This window comes from Drosophila kikkawai, chromosome 3L (genome assembly GCF_030179895.1).
Source record: "Drosophila kikkawai strain 14028-0561.14 chromosome 3L, DkikHiC1v2, whole genome shotgun sequence".
Taxonomy (NCBI): Eukaryota; Metazoa; Arthropoda; class Insecta; order Diptera; family Drosophilidae; genus Drosophila; species Drosophila kikkawai.
In genome coordinates, this window is record NC_091730.1 from 14,165,140 (window position 1) to 14,184,143 (window position 19,004).

The 19,004-nt window shown below is 45.1% G+C and overlaps 2 protein-coding genes and 1 non-coding gene across 4 annotated transcripts in view; all 3 read right to left on the reverse strand.

The window, feature by feature from the left end:
- Positions 1-6,700: 6,700 nt before the first annotated feature.
- Positions 6,701-6,782, reverse strand: TRNAL-AAG (transfer RNA leucine (anticodon AAG)). The gene has a single exon. It is a non-coding gene; the product is annotated as a tRNA-Leu (tRNA).
- Positions 6,783-7,474: 692 nt separating this feature from the next.
- LOC138928309 (uncharacterized) lies at positions 7,475-9,037 on the reverse strand. Its single transcript, XM_070285089.1, has one exon. The coding sequence runs from the start codon at positions 9,035-9,037 to the stop codon at positions 8,471-8,473; it is 567 nt and encodes a 188-aa protein (XP_070141190.1). The 3' UTR covers positions 7,475-8,470.
- A 138-nt stretch (positions 9,038-9,175) lies between these two features.
- Positions 9,176-19,004, reverse strand: part of LOC108075197 (leucine-rich repeat neuronal protein 2) — a 51,860-nt gene continuing 42,031 nt past the window's right edge. For both annotated transcript variants that reach the window (XM_070285088.1, XM_017167533.2), the window contains one exon: positions 9,176-10,905. In XM_070285088.1, the coding sequence (XP_070141189.1) occupies positions 9,176-10,768 (1,593 nt within the window). In that variant the 5' untranslated portion in view covers positions 10,769-10,905. The remainder of the gene's footprint in view (positions 10,906-19,004) is intronic.

Genomic DNA, 19,004 nt, shown 5'->3' on the forward strand with positions numbered 1-19,004 from the left:
TGTGGGTGCGTCGAAGGCTATAAAAATAGACTTTGTGCGGTTTTAATTGAGCTTTAATTATGCCTAATTAAGCGTGGAAATAAGTTGTTGCTTTTTTTTTTCTCTCAATGCCTTCCCAGTCGTTTTTCGGAATTTTTCGCATATCACTTTAACTTTTTGCGGCAGCGTGTGAACACCATTAACATATTCGGGACTGGGTCGGGTCTGGAGATTACCCATATGAGGAGCACAATTAAGATGTCTGAGATGATAATTACTCATTCTCTCGGTGGATCCAAGGGAGAAATATAATATGGCTGAGCTGAAATCAATTTGGACCGCCTTAGGTTAAAGTTAAGTTAAGTTTCTTTTTATTAATAATTAATTAAGATTTTAAGGGAGAATCGGAATATGTATGACCTTTGGCATGTCCTAAACTTGATTCGCATTTCTGGTTTCAATTTCTAAGAAAACCGTTTTCTTTAAACAAGAAAAATCCCTGAAACTGTTGCCAAAAATGTTTAAATAAACAATATACTAAATCCCCTTTTCCTTATCCCTTTTGAATTCACTATTATCTCACTCTGATTTCCCACACTCCCGAAGATGTTATCTTTTCGTCCTCGACGCATTGCTCTCATTTAAAGTTTTGAAATGGCGCTGAGTGCCTCATAACTGTAATCCATATAGCACATATAGCACATATCGACTGAAAAGACCAACAAGAACTCGATTTTGTTTGGTAAACAGAGAGCGAACTGGGACCCCCGGGAACCCGCAGTGGGGCGGCCACCAGCACAAAGTAATTGATTGTTTATGGTCGTACAATTTATGTGTGTCGCAACTTGGAGGAGCGCAGAAATGAGAACGGGAACGGGAAAATATTGACCATTTGCTAAACGATAATTCAAAATGTTAAATCGACAATTTCAATTTGAGGCGAAATGTGGAAATGGGGATGGACTGGAGTTCACACATGACTCCTCCCCGGCTGTAAATATAAACATAAACTCTCCACTTAATAAAGGCGAGTGCCCTGCCACGGCCCTTAACCCCTTCTGGCCTTCTGGCCTCGTTGGAATCAATCGAACGTGTAATAAAATGCAATTTTTGCAACAACGTCGCCTGCTCCGCCGATAAAACGCCGCTCAGTTTTCTTTTATTTTTCCATTTACTCCTCTAGCTCCCGGCCCCCGGGGGGGGTCTGGGGCTTAGCCCTATGGCACTTTAGGGTTCAATTGCTGTGTAAATGCCACTGGTGCCCCACCTTGGCCTGTGGCGTGTAAAAAACCAAACTCAGTTACAAGTTTATCGACCAGCAAAATAACAAAAACAAAACAAAATTATACTCAATGTTGCCGGTCATTGTTGTTGCCACTTGTTTGTTGTTATTATTTACAAGCAATTTAAACAATCTGTTTGCTCGCTGGATTTTCCCCGCCAACTTCCAGCTTTTTTCGTGGCTTTACAGCAGTGGTGATTTTGATTTTAATGGTTATTAAATAAAAAAAAAACTTGAATTACATAATTTATTTGATCTCGAGATAATCGGTATTATTGTCAAGCCAACTTACAGCGGAATCAGTTGTTAAACACAATTAATGCGATATGAACAGGACAGGTGGAATGTGAGGATATTGTAATTACTCGTTAAAGATAAATTAAATTAAATCTTAAGGCTCTTTAAACTCTTAAATCTATTTAAAAAATGGTTTTTAAAGCATCTGCAACCCCACTTAATCACTGTCCAAGAAAAATTCTATAATAAATAATTGCTTTTAATACCATATACCTTTCCCCATTCCACTTTGCCTCGTTTCGGCAAAATCGCAATAATATTTTGGCATAGCACTCGGCTTGTCCGCCATTCAATCGATTAGTCACGGTCGATTTCATAAATTTTCATAAACAAATTTGTTCAAGTTCCCTGGCAGCCGGGCAGCTTCCCTCGATCCCCTGGTCGCGCCCCTGATTCTTTTTGGCAATGTACTGAAAAGTAAATAATGCAATTTGCCACGCAAAAAGAGAACTCAAGGAGAGACCTTTTGTGAGCGGATCCGGCGTCTGCTGCAGTTGAGCAATTATGTAATTTTTAATAGTCGCCGACGGGGGCCAGAACAACGTTACGCATTTTACGAGCGGAGGGAGGGAGGGGGCTGCTTGTAAAAGTCGAAGAATAATTTATTATTGTCAGGCGGCGGAGAGCAACCCTCGGCGTTGAAATGATGGAAAACGATTAAAAATCCGTCAAAAAGTGTAATAAACGGTGCACAGAGGAAAACACTTTGGTTTTTGATAGATGATATTTTCTATAAATTTAATTGGTATTTCTTGCTGTCTAAAAAGAGAGGTATCTATAGGAAATAGTTAAAGAAATGTACACGTGACACCACATGTCCTTGGACTCCACCCCTGCCCCACGTGTTAATTGTGGCAACTGCTCTACTGTGACTTCTGTCCATTGGAGTTGGCCATCGGTACGTGCGAGCAGCGCAAGGACTGCAAAGAAAACTCGGAAATAAAATATGACTGACCCGAGCACATGGGACAGCGCACACATAAACTTGGGAAAGCGTTTAGTGCTCGATGCGCCATAAACTTGTGGATTTAACTAGCTGAGCAGAAAGGAATGAGCTTTTAGGGGACCTTTCTCTATGGCTTTAAAGTCAAATTTTCACAAAAACCTCTTGAAACTTAATATTAAACCTTTTAAAACAAAATTGCATGCCATTTTTAAATACATTTATAAGAGAAATAGTAAATTTATTGAACAAATTTTGACAAGCTAATAGTTTTATTAAATTCCTATACTAAAGCATCTGTGCTTTAAACTTAATTAGCATTCCATGTTCCTGGGGATTATCCCTTCCACTTGAAGGACACTTGCCGGCACCTACCTGACTACGCAGTCCTCTTCTCTGGTCACTCGCAGTGACCCCCGGTCATTGCCCCATTTTCCAGTTAACTGAAAACAGAAAAAAAAGAGGAAACTGAAGGACCGGAGACCATCAGCGGGTCCGAAACCGAAACCATTCCTGACGGGAGGCTGCGCCACTTGAGCTGCGCTTTTTCAACTTTGTTCGCGGACTCTTTATGACGGCGATGAGGATGAACTGGCCGCGATGGCCACCGGCTGCTCCCCGGCTAGCTGGGTCCGCTGACTACTCGAAACACTGGCAAAACCGCAACTTAATAATTTGTGCTTCTGCGGCAATTAAAAATTTTTACCTTATTTGCTCCAGTTTTTCTGTTTTCAGTTTTCGGGTGGAGTCGCTGGAGTGGAGCCGGAGTCCGGGACTTATCTGTTTCAGTTGTTGGCTCGGTGCAACATTTTGTGCATGGTCATTTACTTTTCGCCCTCAGCCCTTCACTGGGCCAAGTTGCGATGTTACTAATTAAAAACGCAAATGGGTTTATGATGTTGCACAAGTTGCGGTTGCCGCGGGGCGGCGGCATTATTTTTTACTGCTGTCGCTGCAGAATTGTAACATGACAAAAAAGCTGAAAAGAAGTTATAAAGAAAAGCGTAAAAAGAGCGCGCGGCATTAAAACAAATTTTCCTCGCTTCTTTTTCGTATTTTTTGGGACAAATACAAAACAGGTCCTGTGCCAGGGACCCTCTCTCTCTGTCTCTCACTCTGGGTTTTCCGCATTTTCTCGCCTTTCGCCCGCCTTGCGGTTGCTTGGGGCTGCTGCTCCTTTTGTTGGGTTTTCCGGACCGGCTCCTCCCTTTTCTTGGGTAGAGCGGAGCCCTCTTGGACCTGCCCTGACTTTATCGCCATCCGTCGCTGGAGCTGCGGACTCCTCCGCGCTTTTCACGCTCTTCACATTGCTCTGGCATGTTTTGTGTTTTATTAGCGTGAAAATTTTTCAAAGGTGTCAGCACTTTTTGGGTCCTTGTTTTTGCTGTTTTTGTTTGCTTGTTTCCCAGAAATGGTTGACTTGTTTTTCGTATTTTTTTGAATGCTTTGCGAATTTGTATTTGTCACAGAGGAAATAAAGAAATCGGAGGCATTCAAAAGAAGATGTTAAGTGCTGTGGAAATGCGAAAAATATGTATATTTCGTAGGGTAAAGTTATCATTAAGGGCAGCCATTTCCAATTTCCAGCTTAGGAGCGGCCATTAATTATTTTTCGGCAACTCTTTGGTTAATCCCTGGACGGCCAGCTTAGTTAGTTTCGCATTAAAGATTCCTCCATCAACTATTCCCTTAATGGCCGGCAGCAGCCCTAAGCCCCAAGGCCAAAACCGAACCCTTGCTGACCGGAAATCCCCAACGCCCCGCCCCCAGGGCTGCTGGGCTGCCGGGCTGCCATTGTGTAATATCCGTTGACTATTATTCTAATTCATGCTGAAAATTAAAAAGCTGCCTATGAGCCTGACCAACCCCAAAAACCCCAATCCCCTCGCCGGCTTGTTATTGTGCGAGTTTAGCGAAAATTTCATGCAAAATAAAACCCAGAAAGAGGAAGAGCCAAACCGAAACGCCTTTTTGAATAGACGATGGCATTATGTTGCCTGCGCCGTTGTTTTTCGGGGGCTTTCGGCATCCTTTCCTGTTTTTGTATTCAAAATAAAGCGACCGCATCAACGAAATATGAAATAGCACAAAAATAATATTCACTCTGTGCATGGAAATATGAAAAAAATTAACATATAAATTAGCACAGCAGACAAAGTGTTTTTGGGGGCGAAGGTTCCCTCCCAGCCTGAGCTAGAAGAAAACGGGAGGGTCTGACTCCTTTGTTTTTGAAAACAATTTCGGTGGCATAAATTTACGACTGGCAATTAAAAATATTTTGTAATTTTTCTCAGCCGAGTGCATTTGTTATGGGAGGATGAAAAGGAGGAAGTGGTTTTAATTAAATGTGCAACAATGTTTCTTTGTTAAGCATTTGCTGGAAATATTCTTGGGTAATTTACTATATACCTGTTGGAAAAATATAAATATTTTATCTTGATTCTAGATCAAGTTACTATAACTTTGTGCTTACATTGTTGCTTTATGTGAAGGAAAAAAAGGAAAGGAAACCAGAGTGTCCGTGCGTCAATTAATGAAGCAACAATATATTCTCATAATATAATTTCCAGGATAAAATAGGTATCCAAAAGGAGTATGCAAATATGTTAACTTTGCTTTTCTGACACTACAATGTTGCTTTATGCGGCGGTTATGATTAAGCAAAATAAACAGGAAAATGAATAGGTATTTATAATATAGAAATAATATACAAAGTAAGTTATATCCCCTTTTCTACCATATAAACCCTTCGATCAAAGGCAACAAAGTAGTGTCCTAATACCATTTTCAAAATTCAAATCATATTGAGAACTAAATTTCCTTTTCCCAGGTAGCCTTGCCTTTTTCTTCATCGATTAAGTAATTGCTGGCCAACCCCTTTGACTCTGGATACACCTTAATTTTAAAGCGATAACCGCACACATCCTTGGCAACTTTGCTGGCTTCCTGTTGTCCTTGGCTCGGTGGTATCCACATATTTACGGCCGCAACAATGTGCGCCTTGTAAAACAATTTATAACTTTTGCGCTTTTGCCTAATAAGTTGGCATGTTGTGGCCAATAAGTTGCGGCTGCAGCAGCGGCGGACATGCAGCGGAACTCGTTGCGAAACTAAATTACAAGTACCGGCAGCAGCAGCAGGAGCAGCAACAACAGCCGCCGGCTGCAGTGGGGGATAAGTCTGTATCCCCCCCTGCTGCCACCCCCTCTTTGCACCTCGCTGCACATCTTGCCAACAAGTTGAGCGTGTTGTTGCTGCCTTAACTACTGTTAATTCTTCTAATTGTGTGTACGTTGTTTGCGTGCGCTAATGTCGCATATGCACAAGCAGCAGCAACAACGAGCCCAGCTGAAGGCATCCCCCAGGGGCGGCGGTGGAGCTGCAGCTGGAAGAGGGGGGAGCAGCATGCAAATGTGTAACTGTTTATGCCAGAACGAACTCTGTTTCTCCCGCTGGCACAACTGGCGATGGGAGCGTGCAGGAAGCTAGATGTTGTAGAGAAGTTGCAACATATCGCAGACAAGGAGAAAGGAAATAAAATGTTTATAAAAATATATCCTATGATAAATATATTTTAATAATTAAAAACCTTGGCAACAAACTTTATTTTATTCTTAAAATGTGTGCTTAAAGCAACTAATATCTTGAAAATTGCATCGAGTTCAGTAAATATAAACTAAAATCTATTTAGAAAATATACTATAAGTTTAATATTCAATATTTTATTTATATATATTCTGTAAATTCCAGAAAACCTTTATAATTTTTACCTGTATCATAACTCGTGTCACGATGCTATTTTCAACAGCTCCCTAACTTGAGATTTTTGTTTGGAGCAATGCAACGCATCGCATCGCTTGACAACTTACATGGCGGGCAGCAGCGGGGGGTCGTTGAAGGGGGTCCAGGGTGACCCTGTCGCTTATTAGCGCAAAACGCAGCACGTCCTGAGTGTGTGCGTGTGTTTTTGTTTTTGTTAAATGTAATTAAATTATGCAGATGAGTGCCAGCAGCAGCAGTTCCAACTCTGGAGCTTGGCGCTGGCGCATTAACTAAACTGGCAGGGAAAAGAGTTTCTAGGTATTTGCATTTGACGCCGACAAACAGTAGCTCGAAACTAGTTTTCCAAATAGTTGGCAGATTGCTGAACAAGGTGTTAAAAAAAAGAATATAAAGAAAAATAAAAAAATAAAACCACTTGGCAGCGGTGGGATTCGAACCCACGCCTCCGAGGAGACTGGTGCCTTAAACCAGCGCCTTAGACCGCTCGGCCACGCTACCCATGTTATACAGATCGGCGAAATACTCACTCAAAAATAGAAAATTCAACCGAAAATAATTCTGACACATTCTTACACCCACTCAAAAAGAGAACACTCTATTTATTTATTGTTAAGTTTGTTCTTTATTTGATTTTATCTTCTAGTTCTTGAACACTGTTGAATTTTCAATTTTCTGCCTCGCACCTGCGATTATCGGTTACATTGAGGGAGTTCCTTGTATTTCGTGTTGCACTTCTTGCGCTTAATGATACGGTTAGATGCTGATCCACAAATTTGGTTTGACTCGGCTACGTTCTATGTCTCGTTAATATACTTTGTGCCACTTGGCTTGTGTTTTTTTTTGACTACGCTTTCCCTTGTAATTTGCTTAAATTGTATTTTTCAAATTGATTTAATTATTCATAGTTGTCGTCGTCGTATGGCTAGATGAGGGATCTGATCTGCTTCGTTATGAAGTATATGAAATATGAATATGAAAATTGCGTTTGAATAAGTTTTCAATTACATGTATATGGTAATCAATGTTTCTTCTATTTGTAGGTTACTTTTAACTCCCTTGTATTGGTTTTGCAATTTGTTCCATTAAATTGTTAAATATGTACAATCGATCAATGGTGAAAAAAGGGAAAATTAAAGCAGCTCAGGCTGGAAAATAAATAAAAATAAATAAAAAACATAATGTTGGTAAGGTTTTGTTTTCGAGCATAGTTATTTTCTTTTATTTACACGTATAATTCGTATATATAGATTTACTTTGTATTTTGCATTTGTTTATTTCTGCTGCATAAATTGCTTATTCATATTTGTGAATGCGGCTGGGATGCCGCATGAATATTGCGGAGTTTTCCATAGTTTTTGCTATTTTCCTTTTACACTGTGTAAACAACTTGCTTGTTTATTATTCCGATGAGTAGTTTATTCTTTACTGAGTCTATTAACTATAAAAATCGGCCGTGTTCTATTTTAGGTTTTGCGTATATAATTTATTTTCATTTTGCTTGTTTTTGTATTTATTTTTGGAATATAGGTTTGTCGATAGTTTTAGGCTAAATACATACATAGTTTTAATGACTGGTGCTTAAGCGCGTGGCTAATTTGTTATTTTATAAAGTAAATTACCTTGTTACTTGATTTTAATTTAATTTTTTTGTTGTTTTTGTTTTTCCATTGAAATTGTCTTGATTTTTCTTGTCGCATTTTTAAAAAAAGCTTCTAATTATGTACATAAATTGAAGGATTTTAATTTTAAGCAGAACTTAATAGTAAGATCACTGGATGCAAATGAATAGTGGCGGCCGAGGAGTGACTACTCACAGTGCCTGCCAAAATTGTGCGCAAGTCCTCCACTTAAATATATACACCTCAGCGCAGACTCCTTGCCCACCCTCTACAACCTCTCGAACTAAAGCCTAATTTATACAGAATGCTCTCGCCTGAATACACGTAACGCAGGAGTACACAACTAGAAGAAGAATATTCAGGACTTTGTCTGGAACCCGCGGCAGAGATGCACTCTTGACCCACTGTTTCGTGATTAATGTATAGCCCTGATTAAATAAGATTAGAGGCGATCCTCCTGGAATTTCCACCACCTCAGCCCTTGTAGAAGTAATGCAGCTCGATGTCCGGATCCGGCCTGGTCTTGATGATGGTGCGGCCCAAGGTGCCGCACGTCTTGGCCGGATATCAGTGGTAGCGCCGCAGGCTGCCGTTGTTGTTGCCCACGCCCAGACCCACTCCCACTGTCACTCCGCCATGGTGGTTGTTGTTCGACAAGGTGGCCACGTTGTTGTTGTTGTTGAAGGATCTGCGTCCGGTGGTGTTGCCATGGATGAGGGCCATGCCCACGCCGTTCCTCAGCGGCAGGGCCGGCGGCGGCGGTGTGGGTGTGGGACTGGGGGGCAGATCGTGGTCCAGCGGCAGGGAGTAGTGCGAGTTGTTGTGGATGTAGCCCGGCTCGGCCATCGCGTCGCAGGGCTTGGCATAGACGCCTCCGTAGTGGTGGCTCTGGTTCGGAGCAGTCGGGTGCTGGTTGTGGTTGAAGTGGTCCTGGGTCAGCCGGATCCCGTTGGCCAGCGGCTGGCTGTAGTGGGACAGAGTGCTCTCCTGGACCTGGACTTGCACCTGCGCCGGTGGCGGGCGGTGTCGCGGCAGTGAGGTGGCATTGAAGGACTTGCCGCCATTGCAGGCCAGCAGGCGCATGTCCTGCTGCGAGTGATGCAACTTTGAGGATTGGCCGCCGTTGTTGGTCATGTAGTGGATGTGGCTGAGCTGGGCGAAGGAGTTGGAGGCCTGGTCAACGGCGCTGGGCACCTGCAGCTGCTGCACCGCCCCGCTGGCGGTGCTAGCGCCACCCCGGCCCCGCAGCTGAGGCGGGGGTGGTGCTTCTAGCTATAGCTCGGTGACCGGAATCGGCCTTCCGCTGCCGCCGTGCCCCGCCATGTAGGGATAGCCTCCGGCAGCCGGGTGCACTCCTCCACAGCCGGGCGGCGGTCTGGCCATGTACTCCTCATCGGAGAAGGTCTTCTGGTACTCGCGCTCCTTCCTGCCCAGCGCCGAGTGTCCCTTCAGCAGCTCCCGGATGCGGCGACGGCAGGTGTAGAGCAGCAGGGCCAGGGTGGTGATCAGGGCGGCGCAAACCACCACCAGGATGCCGATAATCGCCTGCTTACTGGCCGCTCCGTGGGCACAGCCCAGCAGAGGCTCCGCCAGCTGGGCCAGGGGCAGATCCCGCAGGGCAGAGGGATAAGCGCACATCACCGGGGCGTACTGGCCACTCGAGTTCCGGCTGAGCAGAAGGTGGCGCAGCCACAGCAGCCGGCAGTCACAGACAAAGGGGTTCTCCGAGAGGTCCAGCGTCTGGAGGTCGGCCCAGGGCACCAGGCCCTCGTCCAGGGTGCTCAGCTGGTTGGCCTTCAGCACCACCGTGCTGAGGTGGGGCAGTCCACCCAAGGCGGTGGCGGGCAGCTCGCTCAGCTGCTTATTGCTGGACAGGTTCAGGTGCTCCAGGTTGCTGTTTCCGGTGAAAGCGCCGCTCTCCACGCGCCTTAATCGCTGGGCCCCGGTCAGCTCCAAGTGACGCAGCTCCCGCAAGCCGGCAAAGGCGCCCGAGGAGATCATCTCAAAGTCGTTCTGTCCAATGTTCAGCTCCTCTAGGCGTCCCAGTTTCTGGAAGGCGGCCGTTGGTATCGTCACGAGGCGGTTATCCGACAGATCCATGGAGCGCAGGGCCTCCAGACCCTTGAGTGCATCCTCTGAGATGTTGTGCAGCCCAGCTCCGCGCAGATCCAGGAGGGTCAGCCCCTTGAGGTCCTGGAAGGCTCCGCTCGGAATGGTCATGAAGGAGTTGGTGCCCAGGTAGAGCTCTGCCAGCGAGGGCAGCGCCTGGAAGGTCAGCTCGTCCGGCACCGTGGTCAGGGTGTTGTCGTCCAGATAGAGAACCCGCAGGTTGACCAGCCCATCAAGGGCGTGAGGATCGATGTGGCTGATGCGATTCTGGCCGAGATTCAGCTCCGCCAGCTTTCCCATTGGCGAGAAGGTGCGGTACTCTAGCTCGGCGATGAGGTTGCCCCGCAGATTGAGCACGCTGATGGTGGAGAGGCCCTGGAAGGTGCGGTTCGACACCTGGCCAATCTTGTTGTGGTCCAGATGCAGCTCCTGCAGCTTAGCGTGGTAGGCGAAGGAGCGCTCGGGGATGGAGACCATGTCGTTGAAGGACAGGTCCAAAAAGGTGAGCTGCGCGTAGAACTGCATCGAGGAGTCTATGGTCTTCAGCTTGTTGTTCTTAATCACCAGTCGCTGAATGGCGGGGTTCAGGGCGATGGGCAGGACGTCCAGGGTGCCCTCGCCGCAGTTCACCATCAGGGTGTCATCGTCGCACTCGCAGCCAGTCGGGCAGTTGGCCAGTCCGCGGGCCATCTGCAGCCTGGCCAGGAGGACGAGGCACAGGCCCAGGAAGAGGCCGAGATGATGGGCCAGCGACATGGTAATTGGCCGCTGCTTCTGGCCTCCTTTATGTTCTCTCTTTGCTTGCTAGTTTCGAGTTTCTGCTCTCCTTTTTCGGTTAACTACGTTCTGGCCAAGTTCGCCAATGGCTTTCAGGTCCAGACTCCGGCATTCGCCTGCAAGGAGAGGAAAAGAGGGTGGAGAACGCTTTAAATTGATTTTCCATTAGAGCTCCAAATTGCTCCGACTCGACTCTCGGATTTTCATTGGATTTGGCAGCTGCAATCCCAATCGCAGCCCCCATCGCCCCCGTCGGGAGTTAATCGGTAGTTTTGCGGATTACAGCCCCACCCGCCCCGGGAGTTGGCTGCATTTACTCCTCCATCTGTCCGACTGTCGGCCAGTAAACAAATGAAGACAATTTAAATGGCCACGGCCTGGACATTAGGAGCGGAATTAGCAGCCAGGAGCGAGTGGAAGTCGCTGCCTTGGTCTCACTACAACAGTTTTACCCGACAGACGGACACAGTCTGTTGCCTGCCTAATGGTTGCCAGGCAGTTAGCCGGATTCGGATGCGGATTCCTAGGTTTGGCGATGGCCATTATCGATCGAATGGGAATAGGGATTGACAGCAGCTTAGCCTGGAGCATTTCGAATAGCGGAAAGTTTAAACTATTTCAACGGAAATGTCTCTTTAAGTTTGTTTTTGTTCGAATTAGTTTAGATGTATTTTTTCATCTACCCAAACAACTTTAATAGCACTCTGTAACCTAACTAGCTTTAATTTTAAATACAATAATAAACAGAGTAGGCAAACCTTTCCATCGGAGAACCTCCCTTTGAAGTCCCAACCCCACAAAGGTCCCTCAAAGTCACCCTGCCTTTTCACATGTCAGACATGGGGCCAACCCCGGCAACCCTTTGTGTCAACTGGCAGGTCCCCAAAGTCGAAACCCCAGAGTAGAAATCCCCAGAACCAACCCCATTTAGGGCCACCCCCAGCGAATTCCCCGGCCAGGCCAAAGATATGCCGCATAGTTGGGGCCAAAAACTTAAAAAACAACTTGCACTTTGTTTGCTTTGGGGACATTTATCAGCTGCGGGAGGGAATGGGGGGGGGGGGGGGCATGGTCTGGGGACAACTGGCAAAACAAAACTTAATTTAGCGCGGCAACTGCGAGAAGTTCAAGGATGGGCCCCAGAAAAAGGATATCGGCACTGGGCTCCCCAAACGGGCCATAAAATAAATAAAACAAAAGCGAAATTCTTTTTCCTTTGTTGTTCTCCGCTCGGGTAGAAGGGGTTTTTGTGGGTACGAGAGACAAAGGATGTTGTGTATATGGACGCCCCTTTTTCATATTTTTCAACTTTACGCAGCGTGGGCGTGGCTGCCACTGCTGCTGGGCCCCAAAGGCGCTATGAAAATAATCATAGATGTGGGTCAGAGCGAGGAGGAGCCAAAAGGATATAACTCCCATCCGCCGCACGCCGAAACTCTCGCTTTTTATTATGTAAATATCACATAAACACCCGGGAGCGGCCATCATATGAAACAAGGCCGCAAAAAATGGCACTCGTGGCGGAGAGGGTCTCCGTTTCCATTCGACTCCTCATCATTATCATGCATATGCCATAAAGCAACTTGTTGAGACTGAGAGGACTCTGGAGTCCTGAGTGCGGAGCGAGGACTCCTCGAAGAACAAACAACCGACAACATTTTCGGGCGAATAAAAACAAAAACTGTGAAGTTTTCCCTTTTTTTTCTGTTTGCACCGCAGCTGCTTGGAATGCATATGAGCAAAGGATGAAAAGTCAGGACGAAGGACGTGGAACGGGCTGAGGGAAATCATATTTAAATTGCTAAAATCCCGTTAAATGGCCAACGCGATACCGCAGGCCTGGTTTTCAATGAGCTGCCAGCCAGGACCTGCCGAGAGGTTCAGAAGTCATTCGTAAGGTTAGGTTAGGGTATTTCTTTCTCTGAAGGAAGAAGAAAAACACTAAGGACTAACAGCACATTGAGGAGGTAGGTTATGGTCCTTTTTATGCTTTATTGTATTATCTTTATGCCCGGCCATTTAACACCATTTTAAATGAAGCCAAAAGAGCAGTAAAGAATTATAATTCTAGAATTTATTTAGTTGCAGCCTGATTTTTTGGTTGGTTTATTTGAAAAGTACAAATTTATAGGGACATTTTGTTAAGGTATGTATTTTGGTAGACTTATAGTTCGTGTTTAATATCAGTTTTATTTATGTTTAAGGAATCTCTATTAAAGAGGCAAAGGTCAACTACCCAAAGGGGCAGCTATTTAAATTGTCACCCAGTTCAATCCTCCCTCCATTGGTAAAGTATGCTCTTAATATTTTATGGTCTGGCGCTGAGATTTTATTCGGCAGCCTTTGTTGCCTTTTTAGGACATTTTTATTTGGTTTGCTACTGTTGCTAAACTCATTTATTAGTTCCGTTCGTGTCCAAGTTGCACCCCTCTGGAACCCCCCTCGGTCATACGCCCCTGCTGCTGCCACCGTCTATATCTTTTGTCGACCATTGTTGGAAATGTTTGACTGTGAGTTGAACTGTGCAGTGAGGAAAAATATAATAAAATCAGGACAACTATTTGTATTATTCTAAGATAAAATCTATAATTAAAGTCTTCGGTAAAGAATTATCATTCTTCAGGATACTAATTTAATTTTAAAACTAATTTTCACGCTATCTTTCTTTCAGAAATTATACTTTTTTCGTTGTGTGTCACAGGAGCTGCCTTTCGGCCATGGCCCCAAAAAAAGGAGCATAGAAAAGGATGTGAGAATGGGGCCAGTTAGGCGGTTTGGCGGGTGGACAAACCCCTTTTTATTGTATCTGTCTGGTGCCGTTTTCTGTTCCGTCTTTTGTCGGTTTTTGGTCCCCGGATTTCGGTTTTGCTTTTGCTTTAGCTTTGGCCCGGCACTATGACTTCTGCTTGAAAGAGCCACCCTCTTTTAACACTCTCCCTCTTTCGCTTGCTCTGTTTAGTCTAGATATAATACATATATATACGATTTTTTCATTTTGAAAATTTGCCAGCAGAAAAAATAAAAATAAAATAAAAAGAAAAGAATCATTTGCCGCCAACTTTGCTGTTGCAGTTGGTGGAAATTGCTAAATAAATGCATGCTTCTGATTTAATGGCAGGGGAAGGGAGCAGCCGGGGAAAAGGGAAAATGGTGAAATGGGAAATGGATATAAAGGGAAAGGGACACGGGGAGCTGGCAAGTACAGTTGTGCCCATTTTGCCACTTTTATCTGTTGCGGGCAAAAAGTTTGGCGGCGCTCAAAAATAGCATCGGAATCGACGGGTCCATAATGGCTTCCAGGTTTCGGCTGCCCCAATTTCCCTTTTCGCTGAAACTTCCGCAACTCGCAGCCCCATCAATGTCGGCAATAAACTTCAACTTTGCTCGTGTTTGCCAAATGTTTAATATTTCAAAGTAACGCCAGCCAATATCCTAAAACCTTAAACCGGGAGGGAGCAAGCACCCCTTTCCCCGGGTGTTATTTATATGACAATTTCGCTTGAGCGCGCGTTAAAATATCGCCGACAATATTTTATGCTCAATGCCTTGGCTCATGTTTTGCCAACAGCCAAGTCCTGCCACGCCCACGCCCCCGCCCCCGCCCCCGACCCCGTCCCAGTTCCAGTTCCACTCACCCCCTCTGTATGCTATGATAAACTTGGCAAATTTATCCTGCTTTGTGCCATACGTCTTTTGGCACAGTTTCCGCTCAAGACATGTACTGGTCCCCGTCCTGCCTGACGTCTTCTCCCAGCTATTTGCACTATTTGCACAGTTTACAGTTTCAGTTTATACACAGAAAATAAATATGTATAGATTATAAATGGAACCAGATTTGAAAATAAAAGTTTTCAGACAAACTGAAAAGAATTTTATTCTTTGCTTTAATATATTTTAAAAGAATTTTATTTAAACTAAACTAAATTATATTTTCTTTCTCTGATTCCAAGACTTTAACTTCGAGGCTGTGCATCTACAAGATACTTTTTGTGTGCACTTGCAAGATACTTTTTCCTGCTCGGCGCGAGTACACCAAATATTTGCCATCGCAAGGAGACAAAACAAAGACATGGGGCTCTGTGCCTCACGCACAGCCAGCTTCGAATTGGAAGCTGAATTTGGGCCACCCCAGCCACCACTCCTCCACCACAGATGGCCACCGCCACCACCACCACCGGCACCCACTCCGCGACTCAAGGCTGAAGGCTGTGTGCCAGTGAAAGTCGCCGAGGCAACATCCACTCGTCTGTGAAATAGAAAACGAAACAATAGAGATGGGTGGTTCCAGCATGGATTGGGGGGGATTCCCAAAGTGAGTGGCCGCCGGGGGGCGCTTGGCAATTGCGCATCGCCACACATGTTACTTCAATTTTCAGTAATGGTAATCGGGCCAGAGACAGGGGCACTGCTCCACTCCCGCTCCTTTGGCAATTGAATTGGACCTGGGTTTGGCTTTGGTTTTGGATTTCAATTCGGAATTTGGCTCACGAATTGAACGGTTTCTGGTTCTGAACCGCAAGAGCTACACGAGATCTCGAGGCAGTCACTATAATCAGCGCGGGGTAGTTAATTTCAGAGCGAGTGAGGCAGAAATGGCAATACAAAGTCACTTTCAAGCTGCAAACAAAAAAAGCCACGAAAAACAGAAAGCAAGTGACCTAAATCGGGAATGACTTGAAGTGTTTTCAGATCACATCTTTGTATTTGAATAAATAATATTTAACATTTCAATGCTATTCCTTTGATTAATTATAATAATTATGTACAGGAGCAATACCTTTAACTAAGAAGTACTCCTCTCCTTGGCAACACAATCCATTCCTGGGTTCAACACCCCGAAATGAGCAGTTAAAGAGGCCCGGTGAGCTGGGCCATTTGTTGGTCCTGCAATGGAGACTCCCTCGGCGGTAATCGCTCCTTCCACCCGGAAAATAGGGCCAGGAACAGGAGAACAGGAGCAATGCGCTCCGCCGGATTCAAAAAAGTATTTTATGGCTCCCTTGAACATTGAGACTAGGAGACGACGACGACGACGACGGCGGCGACAGCGAGATGGCGGTGGCGACCGTGGAACCCAAGCAGGAGGAGGCGGCGGATGACAAAGAGGATGATGTCGACGACAAGCCAAGAATTTGGCAAAAGTTGGAACTACGACGATGCTTTTATGGCATAATTCGTAGCACCGTCCTAGCCCATCTCGCATCTGTTTGTTTTTACTGCCTGGCCAAAAAGTTTGGCCCGAAAGAGCTAGGCAAAGACAGAGAGAGAGGGAGCCCGAATTGGCAGTGCAAGAAAGTAAAGAGTAATACCCAAAGCAGTCATAAAGTAAACCAAATATTTTACATATAAACGACCGCAAGCCGACGTCGTCTTGGTGCTTTTTCCTCGGCCCAGACGACGTCGCCATTTTAGCCATAATTTTCTTGCCATCTCACTTCTTTTGGCTCTTTTTTCGCTTGGCGGCTGGGGTCGCGTGGGGCTGGCTTTCTGCCCAGAAAACGGCGACAGTGGAAAGTCGAAAGTAGGTAAAAAAGTTTCGCCCATCGACCTTGCCCGCCCTTTTAGCACTTCCGCGTGTCTGCGGGTTTAAAGCCAAGACAAAGTTATATGTGGCAGACAATAAATCGCGAGCTATTGATCCTTGCTATATGTCTTAAACAAATTTATACGGCAAGCGGAAAACTAACCCATATATATCCCGGACTTACTCGGGGCGTGGCTCTTTTGATAAACGTGCATATGGCGCCATTACAGCATGTCGAACATAAACTTCGCTCGCATCTGCAGATAGCGACGTGGGCTTTTTGCCAGGGCAACTCCGGTTTCTAGGCTCTGGGTGCCCAGATTCGGGTCTCGGATTTCGGGTTCCTGGCATGGGCAGGGGTTCGCGGAGCGGAGTAGAGCATTTAGCGTTGAGGGCTTTAAAATTAAGGCGCGATAGTAGAGATTTTACTACAAACATGGCTTAGGCAAGTTGAGACATAAATTCCCTGAATAGAGAATGGATATGGGCGGCGAGAAGAAGGATAAGAGAAGGAGGTTCTGTGAGGCGAACTTGGGTGTGAGAAATAAGAAAGACCAACCCATATCGATGGGGGAATAAATGAAAAAATTTAGAAAATCTAGCTATAGGTATTTATGAGAGACTTCAAGTTTAAGAGTAAAATTATGAAAATGAGAGTATAATAATTTAAGAAATCAAGGTAAACCCTCTAACATGTTAAAGGGTTAAGATAGATATGTTCCTTATCCCACCTCCTTCAATATATTTTGCCTTTTCCCCTTTTGACTTTGTTTACCTAAGACTCGAGTTCTGCGTAACTCTAGACCCCAGGATCCTTTGGGTTGAACTCCCATTTCAAGTGCCCAAAAGTTTGCCGAGCTCTAAGCCAAAGCAAATTAAATTGCCGTTGCCAATGCCATTGCCCAGGCAAATGATTTTTTCCTACTGCCGCTTTTAGCGTATTTTTACTTCCTTTATTTTTTCGGAGATGGGAAAAAGTTTGCCAACTTTTGCCATCATTTCTGGTGCCGCTTATCGACAAAAGTCAGCAAACAGATCGGATTTGTATTTAAATTAAGCATTAAATAGTAAAAAGGTAAAGGGCGCTAAATGAAAACGAGCCAACTTGTGAGGGCCTAGAGGGTTTAAGCTAAAGAAGCTCTGCACTTGCCAAAAAGAGGAGTTGAAGTAGAATATAATATTAAGTAGGAAAGTAGGAAATGGGAATTAAAGTATCCTAGACCTTGTTTTCCAAGTTTTTTATTTAAATTTCAGGACAATATATTTCTCCGAGTGCCGAGGCTTTGGGCTATCGCAGTGGCGGGACAGCTTTAGCGCCTTACAGCGGCATTTGCTGACAGGCATTAGGCGAAAGCGTCGCGACAGTGCCTGCTTCTTCCCCTTTGTTGCTGACTCAACAAGCAGGTGGGTGGTGGCTGGCTTCCAAGAGTCCGTGAGGTGGTGCATACCTGCAGCTGGACTTAGTGGCCTGGACGGCCGCGCTTCCGCTGCCATGTCGTGGACCATAAATCTTTCGGAAAATCGCGGCCAGGCGCAAAGTGCACCACAAAATGGTGAAAATTGCACGGCAAGGATGTAACAAAAGGGAAAGGAAGCGAGTGCAGGAAGACAGCGACACAGAGAGAGAGAGAGAGAGAGAGTGTGAGTGAGTCGGGCATCTAAGCGGGCAGCTTACACTGCTTCTCCGCCACTCCTGGGCTTGGGGTTAACTGAGGTTCGGGCCGGGTGTCGGTTTCGGTTTCGGTTTCCGTTACTACGGGTTTAGTTGGCTGTGCGTAAATTTAGTGCCCTGGAAATTTAGTTTCACAGTTGCGGTGATTTACTTGGCCGGTGCTGTCGCGTCTAGTAAATGGCACAGTGGGATGGGTTTGGGGAATACACAGGCACTGGAGAAGCATTACCAATGGTGGTCAGGTAACACCTTGACATGGTGGAACTTTAATTATGTGACTAAGAAACATATAAAGTGGATGTTTATGGCAATAAAATTGATTAAATTCTTTGTAGTTTTGCCTAAAAAAAATAACCATGTGCTGGCTGAGGCAACGCTTGTGGCTTGGTATCTATTCTTTCTCCAAACCAACTTGATTTCTGTGATTAATTTTCTAAAGCTGATTTTTTAAAATTTTAATATATCATTTATCAGATTCCTGCTCTGATTTCTTAACCCCATTTCATTGTTTTCCATTCCACTGTGCATTTAAAATGTTCCATATTGTTTGCATTTGCTTTTAAATTTCCACGCTCAACATTGTACACGACGATGAAGTACAAAAAAAAAAAAAAGAGTATAAAATAAGACTGAACTTTTTGCCTACTGCCCTCTGTCGCTGTCGCTGGCTCAGCTCTTCCTCTGCCGGCGTTGAATTTAACATGAGGCAAGGCCGCGAAGAGGACGAGCAGGAGGAGGGGCTAGTGGGTGGCGATGCGGGAAGCGGCAGCGTCACATGTGTGCAGAGTTCTACGTGGCATGGAGTCATGGCAAGGGGCAAGTTGCGTCGTTCTTTCTTTTTTTTTGCTTTAAACAGCGCCATTGTTTATGCTCTGAGCTCAAAGCGAGCGAGAGCGAGATGAAGATAAAAACAGTCAGGAAAATATATAAGCCTTATGAAAAACAACATTTAAATATTAAATATTAGTTAAAAAGTAATTTGCATTGGTGGAAATTGCATTTTGGCAACCTAAAAGCAC

Coding starts and splice junctions, on each gene's coding strand:
- LOC138928309 (XM_070285089.1), bottom strand. CDS start 9,037: ATGACCAACAACGGCGGCCAATCCTCAAAGTTGCATCACTCGCAGCAG.